Source organism: Lepidothrix coronata, unplaced genomic scaffold (assembly GCF_001604755.1).
Source record: "Lepidothrix coronata isolate B3197 unplaced genomic scaffold, Lepidothrix_coronata-1.0 Scaffold61, whole genome shotgun sequence".
NCBI lineage: Eukaryota > Metazoa > Chordata > Aves > Passeriformes > Pipridae > Lepidothrix > Lepidothrix coronata.
The window spans coordinates 2,649,329-2,661,545 of NW_016690241.1; the positions used below are offsets into that span (position 1 = coordinate 2,649,329).

At 37.1% G+C, this 12,217-nt stretch overlaps 1 protein-coding gene across 1 annotated transcript in view; it reads right to left on the reverse strand.

Moving 5' to 3' along the window:
* Nucleotides 1–279: 279 nt before the first annotated feature.
* EGLN1 (egl-9 family hypoxia inducible factor 1) overlaps nt 280–12,217 on the reverse strand; it is a 35,434-nt gene continuing 23,496 nt past the window's right edge. Inside the window, exons 2-5 of the mRNA XM_017817453.1 lie at nt 8,956–9,075; nt 6,648–6,784; nt 5,256–5,323; nt 280–2,975 (exon numbers count right to left, since the gene is read on the reverse strand). Coding sequence (XP_017672942.1) covers nt 2,911–2,975; nt 5,256–5,323; nt 6,648–6,784; nt 8,956–9,075 — 390 coding nt within the window. The 3' untranslated portion in view covers nt 280–2,910. The remainder of the gene's footprint in view (nt 2,976–5,255; nt 5,324–6,647; nt 6,785–8,955; nt 9,076–12,217) is intronic.

Consider the following 12,217-nt stretch of genomic DNA (forward strand, 5'->3'; position numbering starts at 1 on the left):
CACACCCAGGTAACTGTAGGCAGTCTAGAGAAAAAAAAAAACAGATCCTTCTCCAGAGCAGAAATAGCTCTGATTTTAAAAAACCCCACAAACCTACAACAACAGAAGAACTAAAACAAACAAAAAAATCCCAACCAAAACACCCACAACAAAACAAAAAACCCCCCACAAACCAACCAAAATTTCACATACCCCCTTTATCGGGGGCATTTATAAATTTGTTGCTACAGGGTAGTTTTAAAAGTTACAAAGATTACAAATAATCACATAGCTTTCAAGAACCTTTATACATCATCTTTTTTAATTAGATTAGCTTTACAAGCAACTTGAGAGCTCTTTCATAATGAACACTGCTTTTGAAATTACACAACTTTATAGGCAACCTGTAAATGAATCCTGAATTTCTTCGCCTGCTATAGATAAAGGTCTCGTATTTCACAGCCAGCTAACATCATGAATAAAAATAGCATTATGAAGCTTTATTTTTAACCAGGACTAGACACATACAGATCATAAGACAGTTTAAAAAATAGTTGTAAAACAAGGACCTGCTTGGTGATGCTCAAGACTGAATATTCAACCGACATGAAATGAACAGTTTCTGAAGGACATGGAAGAAATGGCTGACCTGATTTGTTGACCCTGTTGTAATGACTTACATGGAGTGAAAAATTAAGCACTTTTTAAACCTGTCCGGCAAGCACAAACCTACAGTGTGATTAGAATTTGATACGCTGTTTAACTGCAGCAGTTTGAATTACAGAGGGACTGAAATGAGTTTAAAGGCTTATGTTTACATTTCTAAAACAAAACCAAAAAAACCTCTGTTAAAGTAGTACTAAAGAAGATGAAGTAGAAGAGGCGAGTTTTTTGCTTGTTTTATTAGTAACCTAAATGCACTGCAGACCAGACAGTAATGAAGATTTGCACTCCTTGGCCAGGTTGGCAGAGGCACTTACAGTAAAGTATCCTGTCTGTTTTTCTGGGAAGAAAAGAGGAAAGACGAAGAGAACTGTACAGGGCAAGAACTTACTAAAAAAAGGAAAAGCGAAATCAAAACAAAACTGGGATTTCTGTTGGTTCTCCTAAATGATATACCAATACTGAATTTTTTTCCCCCTTCTGTCAGTTTGTTACTAAACAATTAGCTTTTTCATGTTTTACATGAACAATAGTAATGTTTTTAATAAAAAATTACTGAGCTTTCCATAGAAAAGGTTTCTAATTGAATACAAACTATACAGATGCTAAAACTGTCACAAGTTGTAATATATACAGAAATATTTCTGTACACTCACATTGTTTTGGCTAAGTAAGGAAATAAGGAACAGATAGAAAACTGCAGTGGGTAAGCTGATCAACCCCGAAACTCCTGTAAATATGAATGCTGTTTTTGATAGGTTTGCTTTTGTTTTCTCAAGCTTTTAAAGCTCAGAAAAAATAAAGGAAAGAAGAAGAAAAAAAAAAATCAGTGTCCAAAATATCAATTTCTTAAAAATAAGAATATCGAAGTTTCTGCACATCTCACTTTTACTCTGTGATGCCCCCTCTCCTTGATAAAATGAAAACAATGTAATAGAAAGTAAGAGTTTTCTTACTAAATATTTACCTCAGTATTTGTCAAAGGGCCGTGCCTTTTTGGGGAAATCCTTCAGCACAGTGAAAACTTAAAGATGTATTGCACAAGGAGCCTACAGAGTGATGCACTTCAGCTTCAGTGTGCTGACCATTTCCTTGATACTATATAATAGATCAAGGTGTCAACTTACAGACTGCACGGGACACAAATATTTGAAAAGGAAATTAAAAAAAGGGAATTTTAGATATTCTATTAACTTATATACAAAGGAAAGAGGGGTGGCAAGTATTTTTTAGAAAAGGGAGAAAGCTCAAAAATTTCTGTCAAGTAAGTAAGGAGGTTCTGGGTACCTCTAATAGCCTAGGAAAGCCCTTGTATATACTTGTAACTTGATGGTATTTACCAGGTCCCCAAAGCCAATGACAGCAACCGATAGTGTCAAGTTCACTTAGTGCCAGTCACTTAAAAAATAAAAAAACACAAAAAAAACCCTAACCAAAAAAAAAAACCAAAACAAAGAAGAAACAGAAACTTCCCCTCTGTGGATTCAACATACAAAACCACAAACTGAATGTTACTAATAGCGAGATACTGATTTGCTTCTGTTAATAAGGTTCAAGAGAACATAGTCAAAAAAACAATACAGCAGCAATCTTTAAAAGTTAAGATTAGTGTGAGATATGATATAAAACAATCAGGTTTTTAGCTGGTAATTAAAGTGCTCTTTTTCTGACTTAAGGTGTAAAGAAAATTAAAGTGATTATCAGTTACTGGCAACCCTTACATTAAATTAGGTCTTTCATGGCAGAGGAGAACAGTATGAACAGTTTTACAAAAATAGATCCATGTTATTTTGGAGAATACTGTAATTTTTTTTCCTTTTTTTTCAGTTTTTCTTTTTTTTTTTTTAAGACTCAATTTTGATAAACTGTACCTGGTCATACAAAAATTACCCAAAATTCAAACTTTTACCATATAAAAAAAGGGAGAGATGAAATGGATTCAGCTGGATGACAGGTCTGGCAAAATATAAGAATGGACAAATTCTATGTAGGGCACTTATTTATGTCCAGATGCATATGCTGTTTCTTACTGATTGCTTATCTTCTTCACATAAGCAGTCACAGGCCTGGAGTCACAATCACATAGTACAATGCTTCAGCAGTCAAAGAACCTTCTATTTGATGCAACATTGAAACACTGTTTGCTTCCTTATTAAGATGTTGGTTTGTTGTTGATTTTCCTTTATCTTGTTATTCACATTCAAAAGTTAATAGATAGCATCAAGATTTATCAGGGAGAATAGCACAGGGAGTTGCTAAATCAAAGGCTTATAAAACGTCTTTCCCAACTGAGTCAGAAGGTTTATTAAGTTCAACCCTCACACCTTTTTCACCTGCAGAAATATGAAAAGGAAATCAGTATTATTTTTCAGCATTTATCAAAGTACAGTCTTTACAATTGCTACATTCACTGTCCAGATTAGTTTTAAGAGAGTACTTCGAAGATGGTTTAGTACAAATGATCTAGCAAGATAGGTATCTTTGTATACATGCTCTGTATCCTGTGCTGTGTAAAGTTAACGAGCCATGGTTACTCTTCCTCTCTGAAAGGCAGCACATATTTGGCTGCTCACACAGAGAAGTGGATACTTCACATCATACGTGCAGTTCTGAAGCTCATCATCTCAGACCTTACAAAGGTAAGCTTTAAGAACGGACAATTAAGAATCTGAGGATACTGCCCATTATTCTGTATCAGAACATCCAGAGCTTCTCGGTATTTACCTCGGTAAAAAAATCTCTGAGAGATTTTTAAAATGCAACATTCCATTTGACCACCAACCAATGCGCATCTCTTTTGTCCTTTTTCTAAAAATTGACTTATTCAGGTCACCACAAATAAAGTTTGACTATCAAAACATTAACAGACACAATATCCCACACGCAAGAAAAAAACACATATTCTGCATGGCTTTAGTTAGACTGACACTAATCCAAATATGAAGTTTTCTATTTTACGACATTTTATTCTATAATTTTATACATTATTGTCAGTAGAAAATAAAAAGCATCTTGCACAATTCTTGCCACAGATATACAGCAAAGAACACAATTTTAATTGCAAATGACAACTGAAAACACAACATTATGGTAATATAAACCAGTTACAGGGTAAACTCATACTGAGGGAGGATGAGGAATTTCTTCACAGAAGGGGTGATTAAAAAATAGAATGGGTTGCCCAGGAAATGGATGGGGTCACGATCCTTGGAGGTGTTTGAGAAAAGACTGGATGTGGCACTGAGTGCCATGTTCTAGTTGACCTGCTGGTGTTCAGTCAAAGGTTGGATTCAATGATTTCAGAGGTCTTTTCTAACTTAATTGATTCTGTGGTTCTGTGAAATTTAAACCACCCAGCCTTCCTTCCTTAAGTGCCAACAGTTTAGGGGGACTTGGAGAGGGATTGGGGCAGAGGAGGGAGCACCTTCCCATCAGGCGCAAGCCCACCCAAACCACTTCCCTGCACTCTCTGAAAGGGCAGCAGCTGAAGCTGTGCAGAGGCAACAGCAGAGCTCTGACCCAGTAAAGCCAGCTCCAGAAGCTGCACCGTCACACACTTGTGACATGAAGGCCAGCTCAGAGATAGAAAGGCTTCTTGTGGAGAGAGGAAGGCATTATCTGTCACTCCTGACTGCCTAGGAAGTCACTGTGCCTTGCCAGGCATGTGCCACGGAGCAATGGGACATCCTACCTGGCTGGAGCTGAGGGGTTCCCTTCACAAGCCAGGCAGGAGCTGCACTGCTCTTACCACTCCCAAAATACACAGTCACCAGCTGCACCAAGGGGGACTGAACTGAACTGCAGCTTTCAGAGCTGCTACACAGCTCTTAGGAGGCTACTTAGGAGCTTCAGACACCTAACAGCATTGCATGGAAATATCATTTGGAAATGATTGGCACATGTCTTCAACATCATTGGCATCAGAGCTCTTGACAAAACTCCATGTATGTGTGCACTTGTGGTACACAAAATACACCTAATTTTCATTTATTTTTAAACTACTGTAACAAACACAAAATTGTGATGGCAATTACAAGCATGGCAGAAGTTCTAGGCCATTTCTCCTTATAATGCTAATTTGAACGGGAAAATTAAATCAACTTCCTCTTGAGGGAGAAGCCAGAAAAGGAAAACAGATGCTAGATACGTGAAATTGGAAATGGAGGAAGTAACTCCATTCTTTGATTCCAGATTTTAATTTTAGGCTTTTGTTTCTCCAATATAAAATTTTAGTCATGTGAAGTTGTATTCACTTGTTGAATCACTACAGTCAATCAAAACTATTTTCGAGGCTCTCAGTTCTGCAGTATTCTCCACACCTATTAGGCAGACAAGATTAGGGGGAAGCTGTATCCCCCATGTAAAAATACTGAGCAGCCTCAGGTCTCAGAGAAAGTGTGAGCAGGACAGGCACTGACCTGGATTTCTTCCCCAGCCTCTGCCTAGGAGTTCAATCCTTGGGTCACCCCTCCCTGTAAAACCCGATTCTTGAGTTATGCCGATTTCTCCCTCTGTTTGTGCATGGGGTGAGGCAAGGAGATGAGGCTAGACTACTTAGCTATTCTATCACCAAGAAAAAACAAACAATAGAGAAGATATTAACAAGAGATTACCTGTTAGATATTTTACTTTAGCTCGTGCTCTTTCATCTGCATCAAAATACCACACTGTTATTGCGTACCTAGGGAAATCAAAGGAAAAAGAACAGTGAAGCACTTGGCATGAAACACAGCCTAAATGAGATGATACTTCTGCAGTCTGATAAAATACAGTTTTCAGAAAACAAGTGGTTGTTCTGGTTTTTTTTTTCCTATTAGTATATATTGTCTGAACAGTCATTGAAGGGGTGACACTGGTGCTTTAAGTTTACACTTCTTTTTCCTAATGAGTTTGCTATTACAGTTCTTGCCCAGAACACGTAATGAAGTCTCTGCCTATACCACCTTGTCCTGTGATCTCATCTTTTTGCTAGGTCAAGTCCATCACTGAGTTACAATGCAAAAACCTGTTTTTTTGGACATTTGGCACAAGGAACAATTAATTATCACGGGTCCTCTGTTCTTCCACTATTTGTAGAGGATTTAAATACAAAATGCCAGCTACTGAGAAAAGACTTTAAGGAGCTTTAGTAAATGGCATTTCACCCTCTAACTCTGCTGGGAGCACAAAGGGGGAGGGGAGAGCAGTACAGCTTCTTGAAAGGCTGCAAGAGGATGCACCGAAGGCAGTTTCAAGTTACTTCTCCCAAAGGTACTTCTGTTATCTCACAGCTCCAGTCCTCTGGCCATCCAAATGCATCAGAACATGGGCAACAAGAAGCTTGGATCAACGAGTCCAATGCTACGTATTAATGCTATCTGGAAATGTTACTCATCACATGTGGGCAGTGAATGAGGGTACCTTTAGCATCACCCACTGCCCTGCAGTGAGGGACAAAGGAGATATGCAGTTTCCCCTATGCCTCAGACTGGGAGCAACTCCTCTAATACTCAAAAGATTTATGTATCCATGGTTGTTTCTGCCCCATAACTCTCTCCCAATTCCCAAACTAGCATATGGCAGCTTAATTTGAAATTACTGTTTTCTGACAGGTCCCTCCCAACAAGAGGGGACATAAAGCTGAAGTACCTAGTCAATCTTCCAGTAACACAGGAAGGTCCTAAGGACAAAGGAAAGGGAGAAGAGTGTAAAGCCACTACAGGAAATAATGAAGACAACATCCTTTAGCTGAGACCTGCTCCTGGCTCTGCGTGCTCCCACCCGGTTCGGCCAAGCACACATAGCAAGTTCTAGTGTTTCCAGTCCTCCCACCTTTCTCCAAAATAATAGATAAGGCGTCACTACAAACTCAGCAGCACAGTGGAAGCCTAATCATCCACGCAGAGGAAAAAAACCAAAACACCTTTTTGTCAGGTCATAATTCACAGTGTCACTCATTTCTCATTAGGATTTGCTCATTTCTTGATAAAACAGGCATCATGCAGTAGAGAGTCCATTAGTCCTACCTTGTAGCAAAGGCTGGCTGTACTTCATGAGGGTTGCGGCGATCAGACCAGAAGAATAGCAGTCTATCGAATTTGGGTTCAATATCAGCAAATTGGGCTTTACCTTCTGGAAATATCCGAAGGATGCCTCCACTTACCTACAAATTAAGTATTTAAAAGCAATGCTTGAGAACAATGTCTCATTGTATTTAAAAGTACCAAGTATCACATTTGAAAATATTTCAGACACTTGGAACTGAAACAAAAGTCTTTATCAGGTGCTACAGAAATTATGAATCTATGACTTTTCTGTCAATGCATTTAATAAAATGTTCTACACATTTTTCACTGAGTAATTTCAGAATGCTTGCACATATTAAACCTCCATTCACGTTTAAGTAAAAGCTGTGGGCTTTTATTGGGGGTTTTTTAGCTGCATTACCTACTTGCAAAAGAATGGATAAGACTGACTGATATTACACAGGTAACATCAGTCTATATATAGAATATATATCTATCAGTCTATATATTATACATACACGGTCTATAGATATATATCTCTATATTGAGGTAAAAGTATCGCAGTATAGATGAGCGAAACATTGTATTTCACATCTAAGTTTCACTCTTCTCCATTAAAGGCATTATTTCATTTAACACCAGCACAAATTTATGTAATGTTTCTATAACTAAAATGAGCAAGGAGTAGGAAACTTTGAACTAAAACCTGAATCTGTATTACTGATGGTCAATTTAAATCTCTTCCAGGTTTTGAAAACAGTTGGGCCTACCTATGTATGTCTAGAAAACAGCACAAGTAGGTGGGGTTAAATATGTAAGTCATGCTAAAATCTTCCTACTTATGGTATTGATGTTGTTAAATCTAACTATAGACGGCCACCATAGGCCTTCATGTCATAAGAGTCATAACAGTGCAAGTATCAACAAGGCAAATTGATATAAATGACTGTTTTTTAATTGTGTTCTAAATCAGCAAACAAATGACAATTTAGATACATTTGTTCTCCTAAAAAAGGTTTGAGCTTCTTCTTCAATAAACAATATACTTGGTAGTATATTAAGTTGTAATTTAAAATAGATTTTGCAGGAAATGAAATACCTTTCTTCATAAATAAAATATCCAGATAGTAGATTTTTCACAGTTATTGTGGAAATGCTATTTGCTTGACGTCTACACTCTGGTATGTATTAAATTTTTTTCCAGGAGAGAAACTATAAATCAACCAGAAATGCCCCAAAGCTGCATTTTAAGATGCTCAGTACAACCAGTGCACTTATATGCAAAGATACTATCACGGCAAAAAAAGGCTGGTAATTTATTTTCTAATTGAAGGATCCAATTGGACATAAAAAGAGCATGTCAGAAACAGAAAGCTTCAAGTGAATCCATTTGACTCAACTCTCTGATCTACCAGTTCATGCAAGTATGTTATGAGGGGAAAAAAAAGAAAAATAAAAACTCTCAGCTGCAGCCTGTGTTATCCATATCTGCTGCACGCAATTCACAGAAACTGACTGCTTTTAGTGCTCTTCCACATGATACTTCCTACCTGTGATAGACGTATCAGTAGTTTTATCCCTTTTTTTTCCTACACACAATGAAAATAAACTTCTCCATAGTTAATGGCACAGTTAAAACTGTCTTTGCATTACTCTTTCATGCTTTGAATACAGCCACTTAGCTACACCCATTTTTCAGATCTACCTAGCCCACTGAATCTCTAGGAAAATCCTTATTAAAAATTTACTTCATCATTCTCCTTTGTAGTAAACTCTTAAAGCACTTGAACTGTGCTATAAGTCTGTTCTGCTCCCCGTATCTACAAAAATACAAAGACTCGTGCTGCTTTGAACTACACTGATGTAGCAATGACGGTAACACTTGGCTTATTTGAAAATGCTCTCAGGCTAAAGCATCTCTCTTATTTATAAGCATACTCCATTAAGCAATCTAACAGTAAACTCGCAATTCGACAGGATTGTAAGGACAAATAAACCGAAGGCAGTTTCATATGTTCTTTATTTAGTCTTTGTGTACAGGAGAGGCATTTACTACTTTCTTCAATCTTACTGTCAAAAAGGTCCTGCTGGCATAATTCAAAACCTTGAAAATAAACACTTCATCTCTATCTGCTCTCACTAACAACAGAGTCAGAGGGGGCAAAGGACACCTACAGCTAACATAAAGTAAGAACACAACTAAGGCACAGAAATAAGGACATGAAAAAATATGCCTGTAGCAAAGGTGCATCAGCAAGTATATCTAAAACAAACAAAAAAAATTGTTTAGAAAGAAATTATTGCATACCTTGGCATCCCAGTCCTTATTAAGATAATATATACATGTAACACATCTTCCATCTCCATTTGGATTATCGACATGGCGCACGTATCCTGTTCCATTGCCTGGATAACAAGCCACCATAGCCTGGAGTCAAAGAAACAAATACAATAATTAATTTTATCCGTGTGCATGTGAAAAGTCTATTTTATCTATAATAATTCTTAAATAATTAATACATAAGCAACAGAAAAATTAAACTAGAAATACTGGGCAAAGAATTTTTTTTTAGTTGTGTTTTCTTTCTAGTTATAACCTGGTTTTGAACACAGATGTCAACAACAAAGGAATGAAAGACACTGAGAGGAACACTTAATTAAGGCATGGAATTAAGGTGGGGCTCCTCCCAAGTTGTGACTAATCCTTCAGACTTCCCTCCCTTCAGTGAAATAGAAGAGACAAAAATGTTTCGTATATAATTAAGTAGCATGTGCTTCTCCTTGTGATATGTTTTCCAGACTCAGGTTCAGAGACTTGAGTTCAGAGCTACCTTTATGTACTTTTTTTCCCTGTGTTTCCAATTCAAAGAATTTCTCCCAAAAAATGCTATCAAACTTGATTTTTAGGAGACTTCAAGACAAGACCAATAGCCCATCTTACTCGATCACTCCAAGTGCATTCCTGGGTTTGTGTTTTGTCCTGTACTTAGGAGGTCTCTGAACCTTTGTTGAAACAAGCCTACATGTACAAGAAAAACATCCTTTTTAGTCAAGAAGTGAGAAATTGAAAACAGACACTGAACAGCAATCTGCAATAACCTTCTGACATCAAACGATTCCCAGTACAGTAGTGTATTAAACTTCCCATACTGCACTTAGCTCAGCTGACTTGAAAGACCTCTTCAAGATGGTTTCTGAGTCTTCAGACATGCGGTTTGTGCATGTGAAACAAACTGGCCCTGGCTAACAGACAGCCCGATTAGCTTGATTAGCTATCAGAGCACATCGCTGGTTCCTTGTACAGCACATCACTCCACCTTTATGCATTTGCTGGAAACAGCAGTTACTTCAGGTTTTGGAAAGAGATCAGAACAAAGTTTTCCAGATCAAGACACCCACTGCCATCACAGTGCTCAGATGTCTGCAGTGACAATATCCTATCTGCAAGAAATTGTAACATGAATTTTAAAAAAAAAACCCTACAAAAACCCCCCAAAGAAACAAAAAAAAACCAAAACAAAACAAAACAAGTGTGTTTCTACTAACGCTGCTAACCTCAATGACTGTCTGCTGTCGGAAAAAACTAAAAACTTCTAAAAACAAACATTCCTGTCTAGATTTAGCCTGGTTAACTTAGAATTCTAAGTTAGACCCCTGGATTGAAAACTGTTTCATCCCTCATGCAAAACATAAAAAATATTTTCCCAATAAAGTGTTAACTATGAAAATGTAACCAGTATATTGAAGTAATTCAAATCAACTGTTTTAGTGCATTTTTTGCTTTATACTAATAATTTTAACTTTCTCTCTCCCCTTTTAAAATCTCATAAATAAAGCTTTCCACAATTTGCATTACACGCAAGTGCTGAGAGATATATTCAGAGCAGGTAGCTCAGTAAACTGTGTTTTAAGCAGCCTAAAAAATAGCTTAAAGCACTTGCAGTTCAATCAGTAAAATATTTGTATATCACATGTAAGCAGAATGGATTTTACTATCTGGGGCTTAGAAAGCAGCAACCATTTTAAAATCTTTATTTCCATATATACTCTACTAATGGCAGCAGCAGTTTTTGGTAGCTCTGTCTAGGCAGAAATCAGAACAGTATTTGCCAAGCTGTAACACCGTGGTTACAAAGACGCCTAGAAATTAAGCCCAACTTCCTTCACATCAGTTGGAAGTGACTACACTGTATGAAAAGTAGTCAAAGCTAAAAATTCAAATATACTTCTTATTTTGCAACTAGGCACTTCAGCGCCTCCATCTTTTTACTACAATCATAATGCAGTCACCATTACAGGCCTCGCATTATGAAAACCTATTACACGTATCAAGAATGTGATCTAATATTTGGCAAAGTCATGACTTAGTAGTTTTGCTGCAGGATGATAAACCTGCAAAAATCAAAACAGTGAGTTAGAAATACCAAATAATGTAATAAATGTTCTGTAATTTCCTTTCTTATGAAGAAAAAAAAGGAACAAAACAAAAGCAAAGTTGGGCTGGAAGAAGAAGATATTTGGTTTCCACTGAAAGCAAAAGCTTTTTAAAGAAGTCCCATGTACCACAAAAAAATCCAACTAAGCTCTCACAGAGCACGAACACTGCTGAAAGCAGAGCCAGGTCCAATCCTTTAACAGTATTCCTACTAACAGGAAAGTTTTAATTTAAGCGGTTTTGCTGAGATATATCGTGCAAATGAAACCCTGACATTAATTGTTCCTCAATATCTATGTGAAACAGCAATTAAAACTTATTCAGAACGAGGAGAACTTTGAAACCAAGTAGCTAGAGCAATGTCAATTCTCACTGAAATCACAAGGATTTAGACTCGGATATGAAAAGGTCTTCAGGCATGCAAAAGACCTACATACATGTCACTGAGCTAAAAAACCTACTATTAAAATTTTACGACAGTTCTCAGGTCTCTCTGACCAATACAGGTTTTTTTCCAAAGGCAGTTGGTTGCAGTCTGCTCCTCAAAAAGATAATTTTGCAGGTAGAGAAGCATAGATTTGCATCCTACTGCTATAGTTTCCTTTACGAGGTCCTGAAACAGGTACTTGTTCTCTTTGCTGAAGGGAAGGCAATAAAAGAATATTTAACATCAACACTGCTGAAGAAAAAGAGGACCAGCAGGACTTTTTTCTGGGTAAACATCAATTGTCACCAACTTCACATAAAGAGCAGCTGTATTCAATGTCAGAAGTATTTTATACAATTGAGTCTAAAATACTTTCATTGTTTAAAAAGAGCTCATTTTTAACTTTAGAGTCTGAAATTTCTGCTATCATCAACTGCAAGAGACGAGAAACAGTTTTGTTGCGATAACTTATCTAATATGTATTTGTTATAACAGTAGGAATGACTCAGCCTACAGAAGCAAATTGGAAAGCAAACAAATTCGGGACTGGGTGGGTGTAGCATAATATACATTGCTTTTGCCAGTCAGAGTGACAATTCCCTCTCCCCAATTAACCTATGATAAGAAAAGGTACAAAATGTAACAATTTATCAGTCATGGGAAATATATTGCTTTGTGCAACAATATAAAGTAAGTTCATGTCAAACT